The sequence below is a fragment of the Polypterus senegalus genome, chromosome 13 (assembly GCF_016835505.1).
Source record: "Polypterus senegalus isolate Bchr_013 chromosome 13, ASM1683550v1, whole genome shotgun sequence".
Lineage (NCBI taxonomy): Eukaryota > Metazoa > Chordata > Cladistia > Polypteriformes > Polypteridae > Polypterus > Polypterus senegalus.
The window spans coordinates 103,946,422-103,965,335 of record NC_053166.1 but is presented as its reverse complement, the minus strand read 5'-3'; the positions used below and the strand labels follow the sequence as shown (position 1 = coordinate 103,965,335).

At 38.3% G+C, this 18,914-nt stretch overlaps 1 protein-coding gene across 3 annotated transcripts in view; it reads right to left on the bottom strand.

Annotated features, from left to right (window-relative positions):
- The window catches only part of ppfia3 (PTPRF interacting protein alpha 3), a 403,490-nt gene that overhangs the window by 326,557 nt on the left and 58,019 nt on the right, over positions 1-18,914 (bottom strand). For all 3 annotated transcript variants that reach the window (XM_039776518.1, XM_039776521.1, XM_039776519.1), the window contains exon 2: positions 743-1,439. In XM_039776518.1, the coding sequence (XP_039632452.1) occupies positions 743-1,024 (282 nt within the window). In that variant the 5' untranslated portion in view covers positions 1,025-1,439. The remainder of the gene's footprint in view (positions 1-742; positions 1,440-18,914) is intronic.

Here is an 18,914-nt window from a genome sequence, read left to right as displayed (position 1 = left end):
AGAATGAAAACAAGAGAGGAAGAACAATGTCCATATGTGAATTTTAAAAGGGAAGTGACCAGAAAAATAGAGATAATAGACAATACAAGTTTATGTATATTTTGCTACAAGATAACATGGCTAAAGTGTGTCCCGTGATCAAAAACATCTATTCCGTTATTTAATCATTCATTCATTTACAAACCCTGTTTATTTATTTATGTAAAGGGTTACATGGGGCTCTAGCCTACAGTATCCCCACAGCAATACATGTTAGATATAAATTAACACAGGGCAGGGCTGCAGTTATTTTATGTTCATACAACCTAAAATTAGCCTTTTTATTTAAAATGCTGTAAAACCCAAAAAACAATTTTCTAGAATACTTACATATAATTTTCTTGCTTACTTAATATCCATTAATGACACTACCTCCCTCTTACCATAACCGTAATAGAACATAAAGTAGCTACTCAAGTATCTTTATAGGATTGTAGTTTTTCATCCTATATTTGTTATACATATTATGTCATTAACATCTATCTATCTATCTATCTATCTATCTATCTATCTATCTATCTATCTATCTATCTATCTATCTATCTATCTATCTGTCTGTCTGTCTGTCTGTCTGTAACAGGACCAAGACTGGAAAAAATAGAATAAAAAGAAAGAAAACAACACAGATGGTGTAAGAAAACTCTTGTTTATGTGTGGGTATACTCATTACAAATTGGTCTGAATGTCATTTTTGCAAACTTACCTGAGGAAGAGCAATGGACAACTGTCTCTGGAGAGAGTCCTTTTCATGGCCAAGCTCTCTTAGCCTGAGCTGGGCTGTTCCCAGACTTTCCTGAGTCTCCCTCAGGCTCTCCAGTAGTCGTTCTCTCTCAGTAAGCATGTTCACCATGAGACTCTCCAGATTGCCGGTGCTGCCCCCCTCATCTCCACGGCCTCCATATCCACCACCAGCTCCACTACCTGCAGGGGAAGATGAGCCACCTCTACTGTCCTCTGAGATGGTGGGCATCACTTCACACATCATGATGTCAGATTTTGATAATGCCGACCACTTACTAGATCCACAGGTTTAACGTTTGCTTGTTTGTATGTATTTGCTTATTTTTCTTTCCTGTTCAGTGTTTCAGGTTGAGGCTCAGATATTACTGGTACACTGGGATCTTTAAATGGAAAGTAAGTCTAAAATGCAGCACACATCAGTGTGTAAATTTTTTTATATACACATGCCTCCTTAATGAAGTGAAGCAGAGTGAGTCCATGGAGGGTTCTGAGAAAGAAATAGTAAACTGTACAAGAAGCTTGACAGCTATTACAAAACCAGAAGCAAACAATATTGTGCCAAGTGGTAGGAAGCTGATTGAGCAGGGTGTCAAGGAAAGAGAGAGAGAGAGAGAGAGCAGGTTTTCTAAGAATTCTTTGCTGTAGCTCAGGATTCCTCTCTGAAACAAGAAAAGGAATGAAGAAAGGCTTCAGATAAGGAAGCAAATGGGCAATGAAAAGTGTAAGCCACAATACATTTCTTAGGTAAATTAATTTAAGCTTTGTAAATGGATGTAGCATACCTTCTGTTACAACTAATACAAGTAAAGACAAAATTCATCTATAATTTTAGAAAACACTTTTTCTTAGAACATTAGGCCCTGAGAGAATTCTGACCTGGCAGCACCAAACCAAAGGCAGGAACCAAACCTGAATTGGCACTCAATCTATCTAAGGGCTTCCACATGGAGACAGCCTTACACACTCACACCAGGTAAATTTAGTCTAGACATGACTTTGATAGTCTAAAAGGTTTGTGAAGTTAATTGTGCTATAGTTGCAATACAGAGAAATTTAATATACAAGAAAATAAATCAGTGAGAAACCTTTATGCAGTTTTGGCTGCCTGATGAAAGCATGAGATTAAAAAAGTTAACCCATTCACTAAAAAAAAGCAATAACAATATTTATTTATATAGCATGTTTTCATGCAAATGATGTGGCTCAAAGTGCTTTATAAAATGAAGAACGAAAAGTTTAGAAAAAGTTAAATTATAAAAATAAGATTAGGCAATACTAAATAACAAAGAATAAAGTAAGGTCTGATGGCCAAGAGGACAGAAAAAAACAAACAAAAAAAATTTCAGGGGGCTGGAAGAAAATTCTGCAGGAGTTCTGAGGCCAGCCCTCACTGGGCATTCTACCTAACATAAATGATCTAAATTAGTCCTCATGGTTTTCAGGCTTCACATGGAAGAATTAGATGATGATGGTCATGTGGACATCTGGCCTTCAATCCATCAATGTAGGGACTGCATGGTGCTTTGATCAGGTGGTGGTGGCACAGATTGTCACCACAGAAAACCGGTAAAACAATAACAGAGAAAGTAGGGGTTAGTACGAATTGTGGAGCCATGATAAAAACGATAATTAAATGCATACACAGAGTATCAGGGTTACCCTAAATGAAACTATAAAGCTGTTCCAGATTTATGGTGCATAACAGCAGAAGGCTGATTCACCACTTCTTTTAAGTTTAACTCTTAGAATTATAAGCAGACACTCATTTGAAGATCTAAGGTTATGATTTGGAGTGTAAAGTGAAAGGCATTCCAAAATATAGGATGGAGAGAGATTATTTAAGGCTTTGTAAACCATAAGCAGTATTTTAAAGTCACTTCTAAATGGCACGGGTAACCAATGTAGTGACATCAAAACTGGAGATGTGCATGGATTTTCTTTTATTAGTTAAGATTCTAGTAGCTGCATTCTGCACTAGTTGCAACTGATTGATGTCTTTTTTGGGTAGTCCAGAGAGGAGTGCATTACAGAAATCTATCCATCCATCCATCCATCCATTATCCAACCCAATATATCCTAACACAGGGTGCAAGGCAGGAACAAATACCCGGGCAGGGGGCCAGCCACCACAGGGCACACACACACCCCAAGCACACACCAAGGACAATTTAGGATCACCAATGCATCTAACCTGCATATCTTAGGACTGTGGGAGAAAACCGGAGCACCCGGAGGAAAACCACACAGACACGGGGAGGAAATGCAAACCCCAATGCGGGGAGGACCCGGGAAGCAAACCCAGGTCTCCTTACTGCAAGGGAGCAGTGCTACCAATGCGCCACTGTGCCACCCTAACAAAATCTAGTTAAATAAAAACAAAAGCATGAACTAATTTTTCATCATTTTGCAAAGTTATAAGGAATCTAACTTTTGCTACATTTCTTAAGTGATAAAATGCCGTCCTTGTAATCTGATTAATATGTGATTTAAAATTCAGGTCAGAGTCAATAATTACCTCTAAATTCTTTACCTCTGTCTTGACTTTTAAACCTAATGGATAAAGTTTATTTCTAATACTTTCACTATATCAATTTTGCCAATCAATAAGATTTTTGTTTTCTCCTTATTTAGTTTGAGAAAATTACTACTCATCCATTCAGACATACAAGTAAGACATTGGGTCAGTGTACCAAGAGAGTTGGGTCATCAGGGGCTATTGATAAATATAGTTGTGTGTCATCAGCATAGCTGTGGTAGTTCATGTTATGCCTTGAGGTAATCTGACCTAATGGAAGCGTGTAGGTTGAAAAGAGCAGTGGACCCAGGATAGGTCCTTATGGAACACCATACAGAAAATCATGTGTCTTCGAAGTATAATTACCACAACTAACAAAGATTTTTCGACCAATTAAGTAAGATTAAAACCAATTTCAGATATTGCCAGAGAGGCCCACCCATTGATTAAGGCAATTTATAAGAACATTGTGATCAATGGTATTAAATGGTACACTCAGATCTAAGATAAACAGCCTCTCTCTGTGTTAACCTGCAAGTCATTTACTGCTTTAACTAGTTCAGTTTCTGTACTGTGATTTGTTCTAAAACCTGACTGAAACTTGTCATGAACAGAATGTTTATTTAAGTGATCATTTAGCTTTGTAATGACTGCCTTTTCTAGGATCTTACTTCAGAAATGCAGGCTAGAAATACAACCATCCATCCATTATCCAACCCGCTATATCCTATCTACAGGGTCACGGGGGTCTGCTCGAGCCAATCCTAGCCAACACAGGGTGCAAGGCAGGAACAAATACCCGGGCAGGGGGCCAGCCACCACAGGGCACACACACACCCCAAGCACACACTAGGGACAATTTAGGATCGCCAATGCACCTAACCTGCATGTATTTGGACTGTGGGAGGAAATCCACACAGACACGGGGAGAGCATGCAAACTCCAAGCAGGGAGGACCCAGGAAGCAAACCCAGGTCTCCTAACTGCAAGGCAGCAGCGCTACCCACTGTGCCACAGGTTAGAAATACAGTAGATCTAAAATTGTCAAAAACAGAGTAGTCAAGATTATTTTTTCTTGAGCAGGGGTTTAACAGCAGCAGTCTTACGACAGTCTGGGAAGACCTCCATATCCAATGATGAATTTTCTATGTCAAGCACACTATCAATTAGCATGGTGGATACTTCTTTGAAAAAACTTGTTGGTATTGGGTCGAGGATGCAGGTGGAGGCTCTCAGTTTAGAAATTATTCTATATAGATTGGGTAAATCTGTCCTGGCGAAAGAATTTAATTAGCTTAAAATGTAATACCAGGATTTAATAGGATCGATATTGGGAGGATGTACTATATTATTTCTAATATCATTAATTTTGTAATTAAAAATATAGTAAAATTCTCACAAGTTTCACTAGAATTTTTTTAGTGGCATTCAATTGAGTGACCCGGGTTTAGCAAACGATCAATAATAGAGAATAAAACTATCAGATTATTAGCATTGTTATTTATATTTTTAGAGAAGTAGCACTGCCTGTCAAGACGGACTATGTTTTTGTATTCTGTTATTTTAGCCTTCAACATTTCATGGTGAACATTCAGTTTAGTTTTTCTCCCTTTACGATCATCTCTCCAGCATTATATCTTTAAATCAGACACTCTTTGGGTCTTCCATGGTGTAACAGTTCTGGAGGATTTTTTAACTGTCTTTTCAGGAGCAACTATGTCAGCGGTAACTCTCACTTTAGCATTAATATTTTCCACCTTACTATTTACATTATTATCACTATTGTAGTAAGCACTACAAACAGACTGGCTGCTTAAAATGTTAGTAAACTTTAAAGATACAGATGAGTCAAAGAAGCATTTTTTTTAACAATATCCATCCATCCATCCATTATCCAACCCATTATATCCTAACTACAGGGTCACAGGGGTCTGCTGGAGCCACTCCCAGCCAACACAGGGCACAAGGCAGGAAACAACCCCTGGGCAGGGTACCAGCCCACTGCAGTTTTTAACAATATTAATTTTATCTATCAGTATTTTAATATTAAATAGTAAGAGAAAATGGTCTGACAAACCGATATCCATGATCTGCCTCACATCCACTTTTAATCCTCTAGTAATCACTCAATCCAATGTGTTGCCCCCATTTGTGTGTTGGCTGACTAACGTGCTGGCTCAGATCAAAAGTGTGCAGGAGATTCATGAGTTCTTTTGCTTTTAGGTCATAATGGTTATTGATATGAAAATTAAAGTCGGCAACTATTAGGAACCTGTCATAATTAGTTATTATAATTGACACTAAGTCTGGGAATTCCTCAGAGAAAGACACATTATATATAGGTGGTCTACATGGACAATACTAGGGACTGATAAACTTCTTGAATAACAACAGAAAGATATTCAAAAGACATGAACATACCAAATCTTTACATTTTAACCAAATCAAATAAATATTCACTAAGCCGCTGCCTTTCTTACCTTGGCAAACCACATGAGTAAAGCTGTGAAACAACAAAAAGTAAAAAAGTCAATCAATGACCCAAGCTGAATCAGCAATCTGGAAGCAGAAGTTGGTGAAAAAAGTCAGTGGCGAGAAGTAGTGGGAACTTTTACTTTATTCAAAAGGAAAAGTAATTTTTTTGTGCAATATTAATTCATGTAAGAACGTACAAATGCATAGAAGAAAGAAATATGCTTTGCAAGAATTTTGTGTCCCCTGTGGGGAATAGCCTGAACACAGACAGGTAGACATCATTGATTTAAACCCACACACATCTATTTACAATATTTCTTCTACAGTTGTGCTTGAAAGTTTCTGAACCCTTTGGAATTTTATATATTTCTGCATAAATATGACCTAAAACATCATCAGATTTTCACTCAAGTCCTAAAAGTAGATAAAGAGAAACCAGTTAAACAAATGAGACAAAAATATTATACTCGTTCATTTATTTATTAAGGAAAATTATCAAATATTACATATTTGTGAGTGGCAAAAGTATGTGAATCTCTAGGATTAGCAGTTAGTTTGAAGGTGAAATTACAGTCAGGTGTTTTCAATCAATGGGATGACAATCAGATGTGAGTGGGCACACTGCGTTATTTAAAGAACAGGGATCTTTTAAAGTCTGCTCTTCACAACACATGTGAGGACCTCAGAAAAAGAGTTGTTAATGCTCATCAGGCTGGGAAAGTTTACAAAACCATCTCTAAAGAGTTTGGACTCCATCAATCCACAGTCAGACAGATTGTGTACACATGGAGGAAATTCAAGACCATTGTTACCGTCCCCAGGAGTGGTCAACCAACAAAGATCACTCCAAGAGCAAGGTGTGTAATAATCGGCAAGGTCGCAAAGGACCCCAGGGTAACTTCTAAGCAACTGAAGGCCTCTCTCACATTGGCTAATGTTCATGTTCATGAGTCTACCATCAGGGGAACACTGAACAACAATAGTGTGCAAGGCAGGGTTGCAAGGAGAAAGCCACTGCTCTCCAAAAATAACATTGCTGCTCGTCTGCAGTTTGCTAAAAATCACATGGACAAACCAAAAGGCTATTGGAAGAATGATTTGTGGATGAATGAGACAAAAATAGATTTTGGTTTAAATGAAAAGCGTTATGTTTGGAGAAAGGAAAACACTGCATTCCAGCATAAGAACCTTATCCCATCTGTGAAACATGGTTGTGGTAATATCATGGTTTGGGCCTGTTTTGCTGCATCTGGGCCAGGACGGCTTGCCTTCATTGATGGAACAATGAATTCTGAATTATACCAGAGAATTTTAAAGGAAAATGTCAGGACATCAGTCCATGAAGTGAATCTCAAGAGAAGACGGGTCATGCAGCAAGACCCTAAGCACACAAGTCATTCTGCCAAGGAATGGTTAAAGAAGAATAAAGTTAATGTTTTGGAATGGCCAAGTTAAAGTCCTGACCTTAATCCAATCGAAATATTGTGGAAGGACCTGAAGCGAGCAGTTAATGTGAGGAAACCCACCAACATCCCAGTGTTGAAGCTGTTCTGTACGGAGGAATGGGCTAAAATTCCTCCAAGCCGGTGTGCAGGAATGATCAAAAGTTACCAGAAATGTTTAATTGCAGTTATTGCTGCAAAGGGGAGTAACACCAGATACTGAAGCAAAGGTTCACATACTTTTGCCACTCACAAATATGTAATATTTGATTATTTTCCTTAATAAATAAATGACCAAGTATAATATTTTTGTCTCATTTGTTTAACTGGTTTCTCTTTATCTACTTTTAGGACTTGAGTGAAAATCTGATGATGTTTTAGGTCATATTTATGCGGAAATATAGAAAATTGTAAAGGGTTCACAAACTTTCAAGCACCATTGTATTTACAGTGCACACACACAGCCCAGTGCCTCAGCAGTAATCACTCTCTCTTTCCAGGCCCTCAACAATGCCTTTTTTCAACGCCTCTACTCCTCTTCTCCAAGCTCCATCCTCTCCAACCCTACTCCAGACATCGAATGGAGGGAGGCAGCCCCTTTTATGCTCACCCAGACGTGCTCCAGGTGCCTCCTGATAACCTTCCGCTAGCCCTCCCAGGTGTGGTGGAAGTGCCAGCTGTGCACCAGGAAGCACTCCGGGTGACCATGGTCTTCTTCACCTCAGCACTTCTGGGTGTGGCGGAAGTGCTGAGGGCCAGGACTCCACAGACATCGGAGGGCCCCCTGGTGGTGACAATGGGCACTTATAGGGTTGAGCTTCTAAGCTCTGTTCCCGTGCTTCCCAAAGCCACCAGGATGGCCGCCCCCTCGTGGTCTGGAGGCGACGTAAGCCCTCTTCCGGTCCTTCTGGGCATCCCAGCTGGGTACCACCCCCAGCCACTTGCCACACCCCTTACTATAAATGACTAATCTTGTGCATTTTGAATTATTCTGCAGTGTCTACCATGGCAATATTTGGTTGTGCCTATAAATATTTTGGGAAGATTTTTAAGCCGGAGTAGTTTTTGATTAGAACTATGTTTCACATACTCTTTAGTAGAGTTAAAGGTGCGTTAATGTGGGTCAAAGTTATGTGCTTTTCTAGTTAGGGATCCTTATTTGTTAGTTTTGCCCATTATACTTTGTTCATAACCACAGCTGTTATACAGGTATTTTGTTTGAGTCATAAGAGATTTTTCTACATTAGTTACTGAACCTTTGACTGGGAGTTCTGCACATACAGTACTTTTTAACTTTCATCTTCTGGCCAGTTCTCCACAGTTCCTCCTATTGTGCCTTCTTTATTTTAGAGTGTATTCACAAGGCAGGAGTAAACATTGATTAGTCTGATTAATCCTAGACCTGTTCAGTCAGTGCAGATTAAAATCGCTTTGCATCGCACCCTACGTCACTGTGTTTGATCTAATTCAGGAAAAGATCCCAGTCGCCCCATGGGAGAAAGACTTTCCGAGACTAAGGTCATAAAGCTTATGAAACCATTTCTGGACAAAGGCGGAACCATAACAACAGTTGCAGGGAGCTTCCACCTGCAGCTGAAGTCACTTCAGTACACATGAACTTTGTGAGCATTCCCGCGTTGATCAAACAGAGGAAGCTCTGCAGTCTACTTGTGACTTTACGCTGTAAGAAGATAAGTAAATAAATCAAGGTAAATAACATTCGATCTGACTTTATATGATTTATATAAAGACCATTACAAAACATAATCACAAACTGGACTTTGCACGATACCTTGGTGGGCTCCGTAAGCTGTGATGTTTCATTGAAGGACAGGCGTGAGGAAGACTAACTGGAAAGATGACGGTGCCATCTTTCACCTTTACACCTGGTGCAGCTGCGTTGTTCTTATATGTGAGTGGACATTTCTTGTTGGGAGGGCTTCTGTTCTCTTTCTCCAATGTAGAACCCTCATCCTCATCTGTGTTGACCTCTGGTATAACTTGTCTTTATTTGAAAACAGCAGTGTCAGATCAGGGCGAGCGTGAACATTAGAACATTAGAACACTCTAGACGAGAACAGGCCATTCAGCCCAACAAAGCTCGCCAGTCCTATCCACTTGTTTCCTCCAAGAAAACATCAAATCGAGTTTTGAAAGTCCCTAACGTCTTACTGTCTACCACACTACTTGGTAGCTTATTCCAAGTGTCTATCGTTCTTTGTGTAAAGAAAAACTTCCTAATGTTTGTGCGAAATTTACCCTTAACAAGTTTCCAACTGTGTCCCCGTGTTCTTGATGAGCTCATTTTAAAATACAAGTCTCGATCCACTGTACTAATTCCCTTCAGAATTTTAAACACTTCAATCATGTCACCTCTTAATCTTCTTTTGCTTAAACTGTAAAAGCTCAGCTCTTTTAATCTTTCCTCATAATTCAACCCCTGTAGACCTGGAATCAGCCTAGTCGCTCTTCTCTGGACCTTTTCTAGTGCTGCTATGTCCTTTTTGTAGCCTGGAGACCAAAACTGCACACAGTACTCAAGATGAGGTCTCACCAGGGCATTATAAAGGTTGAGCATAACCTCCTTGGACTTGTACTCCACAGATCGTGCTATATAACCTAACATTCTGTTAGCCTTCTTAATGGCTTCTGAACACTGTTGAGAAGTTGATAGCTTGGAGTCCACTATGACTCCTTAATCCATCTCATAAGGTGTACTCTAGATTTTCCGACCGCCCATTGTGTATTCAAACCTAATATTTTTACTTCCTATGTGTAATACATTACATTTACTGACATTAAATTTCATCTGCCACAAATCTGCCCAAGCCTGTATGCTATCCAAGTCCTTCTGTAATGACATAACGGATTCCAAATTATCTGCTAATCCACCTATCTTGGTATCATCTGCAAACTTAACCAGCTTGTTACTTATATTCCTATCTAAATCATTTATATATATTAAAAATAGTAGCGGCCCTAGCACTGACCCCTGTGGAACACCACTTATAACATCGGCCAGTTCTGATGAGGTTCCTCGCACCATCACCCTCTGCTTCCTGTATTTGAGCCAATTCTGCACCCATCTAAAAACATCACCCTGAACTCCCACTTCTTTTAACTTGATGCCCAACCTCTCATGTGGCACCTTATCAAATGCTTTCTGAAAGTCCAGATAAATAATATCATAAGCTCCACTTTGATCGTATCCTTTTGTTGCCTCCTAATAGAATTCCAACATGTTAGTAAAACACGACCTCCCTCTTCTGAACCCATGCTGACTGTTCAGAATAACTCCTGTCCTTGCCATGTGTTGCTCAATCTTATCCTTAATAATTCCTTCCATTAATTTTCCTGTGATGCTTGTTAAGCTTACTGGCCTATAGTTGCTTGGATCTGCTCTGTCACCCTTTTTATATACAGTGATCCCTTGCTGTATCGCGCTTTGACTTTCGCGGTTTTGCTCTATTTATGGTACATGCTTCCTCAGTTTATTTGCCCTGTTCATTTCATACAAGGGACGCTATTGGCGGATGGCTTAGAAGCTACCCAATCAGAGCACGTATTACATATTAACTAAAACTCCTCAATGCTATAAGATATGCCTCCTGTGCGGTGCTCGATTGTTTGCTTGTCTCTGCCTCTATCTCACCCTCTCTGACATTCTCTGCGCCTGACGGAGGGGGTGTGAGCAGAGGTGCTGCTTGCACAGAAGCTGTTTGCCTAGTGGATACAGACGCTCCTCTAAGAAATGCCGCTTTATCGAGGTGCGTCCAAAAGCACACTTATTGATTTTTTGATTGTTTGCTTTAATCTCGCTCTCTCTCTCTCTCTCTCTCTGACGTTCTCTGCGCTTGACGGAGGAGATGTGAGCAGAGGGGCTTTTTGCACAGAGGCTGTTTGCTTAGAAGATACGGACGCTCCTGTAAAAAATGCTGAAAGGCTACCTTCGCATTGATCCCTTCATTGCCGCTGCTTTATCGCGGTGCTTGCATACTTAAAAGCGCAACAGCCCAATTGATTTTTCATTGTTTACTTTAGTCTCTCTCTGACATTCTCCGCTCCTTACACGCACTTTGAAGAGGAAGATATGTTTGCATTCTTTTAATTGTGAGAAAGAACTGTCATCTCTGTCTTGTCATGGAGCACAGTTTAAACTTTTGACTAAAGGGTGTTACTTCATGTCTAGAGGGCTCTAATAATGTTAAAAAACGTATTTAGAAGGTCGTAAACAGGTTTTCTATGCTCTAACTGCGAAAATATTAGCTTTATAAATAAAGAATCCTACTTCGTGGAAATTCATTTATCTGTCTGGAGCGGATTAACCGCGATAAACAAGGGTTTACTGTATAACTGTGCGGAGAATATTTATAAACAGTGTGGGAGAGTTTCTAAGGGCTTAAAATATATAAAAATAATCATACAAACATATGGTTTCTACTTCGCGGATTTTCTTCGCGGGGGTTCTGGAACGCAACCCCCACGATCGAGGAGGGATTACTGTAATGGGATGATATTTGCCATTTTCCAGTCCTTTGTAATCTCTCCAGTGCACAGTGACTTCCTAAAAATATGTGTCAAGGGTTTATATATGTACTCACTAGCCTCCTTAAGAACACGAGGATAAATATTATCTGGGCCTGGTGATTTGTTTGATTTAATCTTATTTAATCTGAGCAGCACTTCTCCCTCTACAATTTCCAAATCCCTCAGTACCTCCTTAGTAGTTGCGTTTACCTCTGGGAGGTTATCCACTTGCTCACTTGTAAACACCTCAGAAAAATGTAAGTTTAGGGCATCTGCTATTTCATTGTCTGTATCTTTTCATTCCCCTTTACTATTCCTGATGAACTTGACCTCCTCCTTAACTGTTCTTTTACTACTAAAATACTGAAAGAATCTCTTGGGGTCTTCTTTCGCCTTATCTACTATATTCCTCTCCAACTGTCTTTTAGCCTCTCTGATATCCTTCTTAATGGTTGCCCTCATTTTCTCATACGCGCTACGGTTCTCTTTGCAGTCACATGACTGAATAAAAAAAAAAACACTAACCTGTACAAACACCATACATTTACACCAGCTGTTAAAGACTCAAATCAAATGTATGTTTTTATTGTATAATAGTAACAATAAGAGCAGCTCACTACTCAAAACGTTTATGTTGGGATGTGGCAAGGCTCAAACTCATAACTTGTTGATTACGAGTCAGCAGTTCTTATTGGTCTACTACCAAAGCAGCCGTGACAATGAAGTACACTAACCTGATTTCTTTTTCTTCGGTTATAGTCTTTGGTTATAAAAGTGCACTTGTTTATTAATACTTGTACGTTTTGTGAAAGTGCTTATTTAATATGAACTTTAGTCTTCACACATTATGCACTTCATGTCAAAATTTTGTCGTTAGTACTAAAACATGAAAAACGTTTGTCTATTAGGCATGTGTTCAACATTTCTGTCATGCTACACTTACATAGATTTTTGTAGACACGGAACACACATGAAATGCACGTGTTCGAAATAACGATATATTATTTACGCTATACAGCTCCCGGTACCTCACTCCCAGATCAACAAGGCTTGAGCTGGGAGAGCACTTTGCCATTTCTGCAGTGGGGGGAGAATGTTATACTAGGCTTCTTGTTCTTATCGACACATTTACAACACAAAAGACGCTGACAGAGAGGTGCGAACAGATTTAGGGTGGGCCAGATTTATGAGTTCTTTCATAGGCTTTAGTAATTCTAGTGCTAACGAGAGTCTATGAAAAAACTTGTAGATCCGGCTCTACCTTAAAACCATTCGCACCTCGCCGCCAGCGTCCTTTGTCGTGTAAATGTGCCGATAAGAACAAGCTGCAAGCAGCCGGCTATTCCATTCACCCCGACTTATAACGTGCACAAACTTCTCCCAGCTCATGCCTTGATTGCTTATCTGAGAGTGAAATGGAGTTTTAGAGTGGAAATAATAGATTGTTATTTGGAACATATGCATTTCATGTATGCTCAGTTTCTACAGTAATCTGTGTAAACACATTGTTAAAACAGAAACTTTTTCATATTTTAGTAAGAAATGTTACAAAATGTAGGCATAAACTATAGAATGTGTGAAGCATGAAGTCCAAACATCCAATAAACACTTTCACAAAAGTAACAGCGCTAGTATAGATGCAAACCAAGTTTATGTGTGTACTGTATAAAATTAACAAAAAAAGCACCTTACTACTGAAAACGGCAAATATAGGAGTGAGTGGGGATCGAACCGGGGGCTCTTGATTACACTTGGTTTGCATCTGCATTTGCGCTGTTACTTAGAATCAGATTGGGTGGGCTAGTTTTTAGAGCACATCAGCTTATTCAGTGCAGCAAGATCAATGCATATGTTGATCTTTTTTTCTTTCAGTACATGTGCCTTCCCTGTTTATTTATATATCTAGTGAATTCTCTGCTTGTCTGTCTCTCTATTGCGTAGTGCTCTGTCTGTCAGTGTGTTATGGATCTTAAAAATAACAGTTATAAGGACACTTGTTCATGTTAATTGCAGTCTCAATTGTTAAAAAATATTTTAAAAGGAGCATCCCACATGAAAATATAACAATCTCATTAACTGACTGTGCATACCAATTTATACATTTTATGTCCATTTAAGGTTAAAATGAAAAAACACTTTCTCCCCAATGGGGAATCAAACTCTGGTTTCTAAGGGAGAGCAAGCCTGCTGCGCTCTGAGTCAGCAAACCTTACCGCAAAGCCACATAAGCTGTTGTACCATTCTTGAACCTTTTGTGAAAGTGTTTATTTACATCTACATATCTACATTTTGTAACATTTATTACTAAAATATGAAAAAGTTTCTGTGTTAACAATGTGTTTACACAGATTACTATAGAAACGGGACACACATGAAATGCGTGTGTTCCAAATAACGATCTGTTATTTCCACTCTAAAACTCCACTTCACTCCCAGATAATCAATTAAGGCATGCGCTGGGAGAAGTTTGTATATGTTCTAAGCTGGTGGGGGGATGAAATAGCCGGCTGCTTGCAGGTTGTCTTTAACGCCACATTTACAGGACAAAGGACGCTGGCAGAGAGGTGTGATGGGATTTAAGGTGGGCCGGATCTATGAGTTTTTTCGTAGGCTCTGGTGATTCTAGTGTTAAATGTTTGAAATACATGTTTTCTTTTTATAATCCTATGAGTACACTTTTGTTTTTAATTATGTGGTGCAATTCAGTAGTGTTCTATAGCTAAGATAATTACTTTTTAATCCATGTGTGTGTGTGACAGAGAGAGAGAAGGTGAGAATGTAACAGGAGTTCAAATGAAGCACAGAACTGTGGGAATCATACCTATTATTTAAAAGTCTTACATGGTTTAAGTTTGTAAAGCAGGAAACTCCTGCTGCAATATCTAGCCAAAAATATTTTTTTATTAATACTTATTCCATTATACAATTACATCACAAATAAAAATATATGATTTGTGTATGTCTTAGGAGTCTGACGTGGACACATTAGAATGGGGAAATTAGAAATAATACTGAGACATACTGATTTGCTGAAAGAGACTGAGACATAATGAAAGGTAGACATTATCCTTAAGAGTTGAAGTAGAAGTAGTGTTGAGAGTTTTGTGTTCCGAGGTGTGAGAGTTAAGTAAAAGACAAATATTGCTCCTGTTTTTTGGTTGTCAGGGAGCCATGCAGGAACTTTTAAAGCTTTTCCCTTTAAAAGGGTTTTTTTTGCTTTGTTTTGTTGCCTGCACAGGAGTAAAGAGGCTGAATGTTTGGAAAGTGTTTTGAAAATGTTGCTTATTACTTGTATTTGTCCTTGTTACTTATAATGAAAACTAGCGTCAACAAGGCAGTAAGTGGTAGCTCAGACTTCCAAGTCTGTAAGTTAATAACTAGAGTCACAGTGGCAATTTGTTAAAAGTTACAGCAATTCCTTAGTGGGAAAAATTAATGCATAGAAAGAATAATTTTATTGAGCACCATATAGCTCTTGTACATTTAAGCATTAATGCTAGTAGAAAAGAAGGGCACACGTGTTCATAACTAAGAAGGCATTCATTTTTAGTACACGCCATGGTAAATAGATAGACATCTAGTGAGTCATTCAGGCATAAGCTGCAGTAGAAATAGACTAAAGAATAAGGAAATAACTACAGCCAGATATTCAGTAAGCAAATATTTTAGTAAGAAGGCAGAAGTGTGTAAAAAGTTTACTGGACTGAACAGTTCTTAGTGATCAGAAAAGTAGAGCGATTAATAGGGTGACGGTATAAGGATAAATTAATATGAAAAAATGCTAGTGGAGTGAGGAGCTTCAAAGTAAGGAAGTAATAAGAGTGTGTGAAGGGTGAAGGGAGTTTAGGACAGGCCAGATTTAAAACTATACATGAAGGAAGGAATAATAGTGAATAAATAAATATGCATAGTACTGCAAATTCTAAACCAAAGTTTAAGCACAAAAGTAAAACACATAATACATTAAAAATAGCTTGCGTTAAAGCTAGATTTGTTAAAAATAAAACAAGTGATTTGGAGTTGTATGTAGCTGAGCTTAATTATGATATTATAGCAGTAACAGAAACCTGGCTAAATAACAAAGATGAGGATGAGTATAACAGAACAGATTGAACAGAAAAAGAGGGGCGTTGCTGTTTATGTCAAACAGAATTAAAATGCCGGTCATCTTCAGTTGGATGATGAGCTTCATCTTAGTTAGGACATGTGTATTTGTTCGGGAAAGTATTAGAGAGAGAGGCCTTATTTTAGGAGTGTGTTATGGGCTTTAATGTAGACAGTAGTTTCAATACCCATCTTTTTAGATTAATTAAAAAGAAAAGTTTACAGATGGATATTAAAGCCATTGGGGACCTGAATATTAACATGACTAACCATACACAAAGATGAGCACAACATAATGCGTTTTTAGATGTAATCAGTGACTGTTTTTTTAACAGAGTATGTTAAAGCACCAACAAGGGAGGCACCCTGATTAGTAATTTGTAATAGCCAGGATAGAATTGAGGGTGTAAAGGTGATTAAAACACTAGGGTCAAGTGACCATAATTTAATACAACTGTCAGTGTTTTGGAAGAGTGCAAATGCAAAGACAAAAACTGTTATATTTAACTTAATTATGAAATTAAAAAAAAAAAAAACTCTGCATTGGCAAAATAAGGAGTTGAAAAAGAAGAAGCAATAGAAAAATATCTACATAAGGCACAGAAGACTAATAACTCCAGTGCTAATCATAGGATATATGAGAACATAAGGGTAAACATTAAGAAGGATATTAGGGAAGCTAAAAATCAGCTAAAGAGAATATAGCAATATAGTCAGCCCAGTTCAGATGGCTAATTCTCATCAATAGCACAGAGGTTTATACAATAGAAAAGTCTTATCACTTACGTGAGGCTGAAAATAAAAGAACAAAGGCTGTTTTACAGGAGTTCTGAAATAATAGATTAACAAGTTTTTAAGTTTGATATACTGTAAAAAGGTGGGAACAGTTTGTGACATTTGAATTACATATTTGGCTTGACTTTTAACTGTTCTTTGGTGTTACTGCCAGCAGTCTCATCCATATACTTATTGAAACATAAATCTCACCAAAGCAACTGTCACAACTTTGACAAAGTGATTTCTGATAAACCTTATTTGAAATGTTTGTTGTTATAACAGCTTGAATCAGTTTTGTGTAAATTAAATATTCTGAATAATCTGAGCATTCACAAATTCTGAAAAAATAAGTGATATAATAATCAGTGGTTATTATTCAAATACAGAGAAAAAAATAATACATTTTGTATGAACACGTGAGGATTAATAATCCAGTTTATGACACTTTGAAATAAATCCTACAATAACATCCAGACCTATGAATCCCACTTTGACCAGAAACCTCTTAACCCCATTTATTATTACATTGGAGTAAATTTCCACCTATTTCACAAATTAAATTGAGGCCTTACAGTTCTGCTAATTCTGATGTCGGATTATACTACATGAGGATTGGATTCCGCCATGCTAGCATGATGGTCAGGTAGAGCCTGGACCAACCAGTTTTGTAAAGGCCCACCCAAAAATTATTTTCTTGCTATACTCTTGCTCAAAGTACTATCTTTATACTATGTGATGACACACAGCAAGCATTTGGGACATTCTTTGCATATAGTACTAATGAAACACGCAGACCTATGATCCTAAAATAAAATATTACAAAAGGCTTGATATAAACAAGAATAAATTTTCCACCCGTTGTTTACAAATCTAAGAATTTGCACTTGATTATGAATTCTGAATATGTACTGTATGTACCATGTCCTGGGGGATTATCAATAGATAGGATTGCAGGGACAGTGCATTAATTACAGTAAACTTTTCTTCCTGCCAGTAAATTGCCTACCAGGTTGCTGCTACTTAATTTTTTTCTTTTGAGTTTCCAGAACACTCCCAACTGAGAGAGTGTGGCAGATGTCTGCTGACTGGTCGACCAAACACAAGCGCTACCTGGTAGGCAGCCACCCAAATATCATTGTCATCAGACCAATGCATGTAATTCTCCAATCGACACCAAGTCACGTAAACAAACCAGCCGCTGTGGGGCAACGTCTGAGACTTTATATATTGTGGTGGACGGGAAGGGCCCTTACCCAGCCGGAACACCTCTATAGTGGAAGGACCAGGGAGCATTTGGAGCATTAACTCCCCCAGGGCAACATATGGGTTGCACTGTACTGTGCTGCTGTGGGGAGTGAGAATAGAAGTGCTTCTCTATGTATAATAAAGTGCTGTTTGGCTAAACTTGTGTTTGTGTCTATCTGTATCACAAAAAAACAAAAAAAGATGTGTGATGCCATTAATCACTAAAATATTTAGTACACCAATTGTTTTATACTTACTACTCAGAATTCCACCAAATTTGAGAGAAATATCAGGTAGAAGGGTATACTGTATGTGTTGCGAAAAATTTATCTTGAATTTAATTTTAATTACTGTGTGACTATCAATATTGGCATGCTTCAGAGCTAACCTGAGATATTCAGCTACAATGCCAGTTCAAGAGTAAAATATATTTTACAAGGAAGGATTTCTTTTATTGGAAAGTTGTTGCACACACAAGCATTAAAAGACTGCAACTCCCATGGATCCCTGAGGGAATCCAAATCGCCGTTGCAACCCAGGAGACTGCCACTTGGTGCTCCAGGGGAGCTGATGCCCATTGTAAGTTTTGTACCCCAGTCCTTTGGCCACACTGCTCACATATTAGTAACCAAGGACAGATGTATTAAAGGCAAAGAGCAGATGTAACAGCCAAAAAGACCAACTAAATGAGTAAATCAATCATTATTAGAAGCTCTGGCTCTGTAAAATCCATCTTTTATTCTTACATGTTACCTTCCATTGTTTGACTGCTTGTTCATTTCAGATTAAGTTTAAACCTAATAAATTTCATGCCTTACTAAGTACACATTTGATCTTTAATTCTGACACCTTTTTTTACATTTTCATGAGTTCACTGCGACTTTCATTTTGCCTTTTACTTAATATATATTAACTGTACCTGACCTTGTGCACATCACAGTTTTCAAGCATAAAGTCCACTCTCATTTTATACCATGTGTAGATAGGCCTATGTTCCAAAGTTAACCATCTCAATTGATAGTGCAGGTTACTATTATGGGAAAATAAAT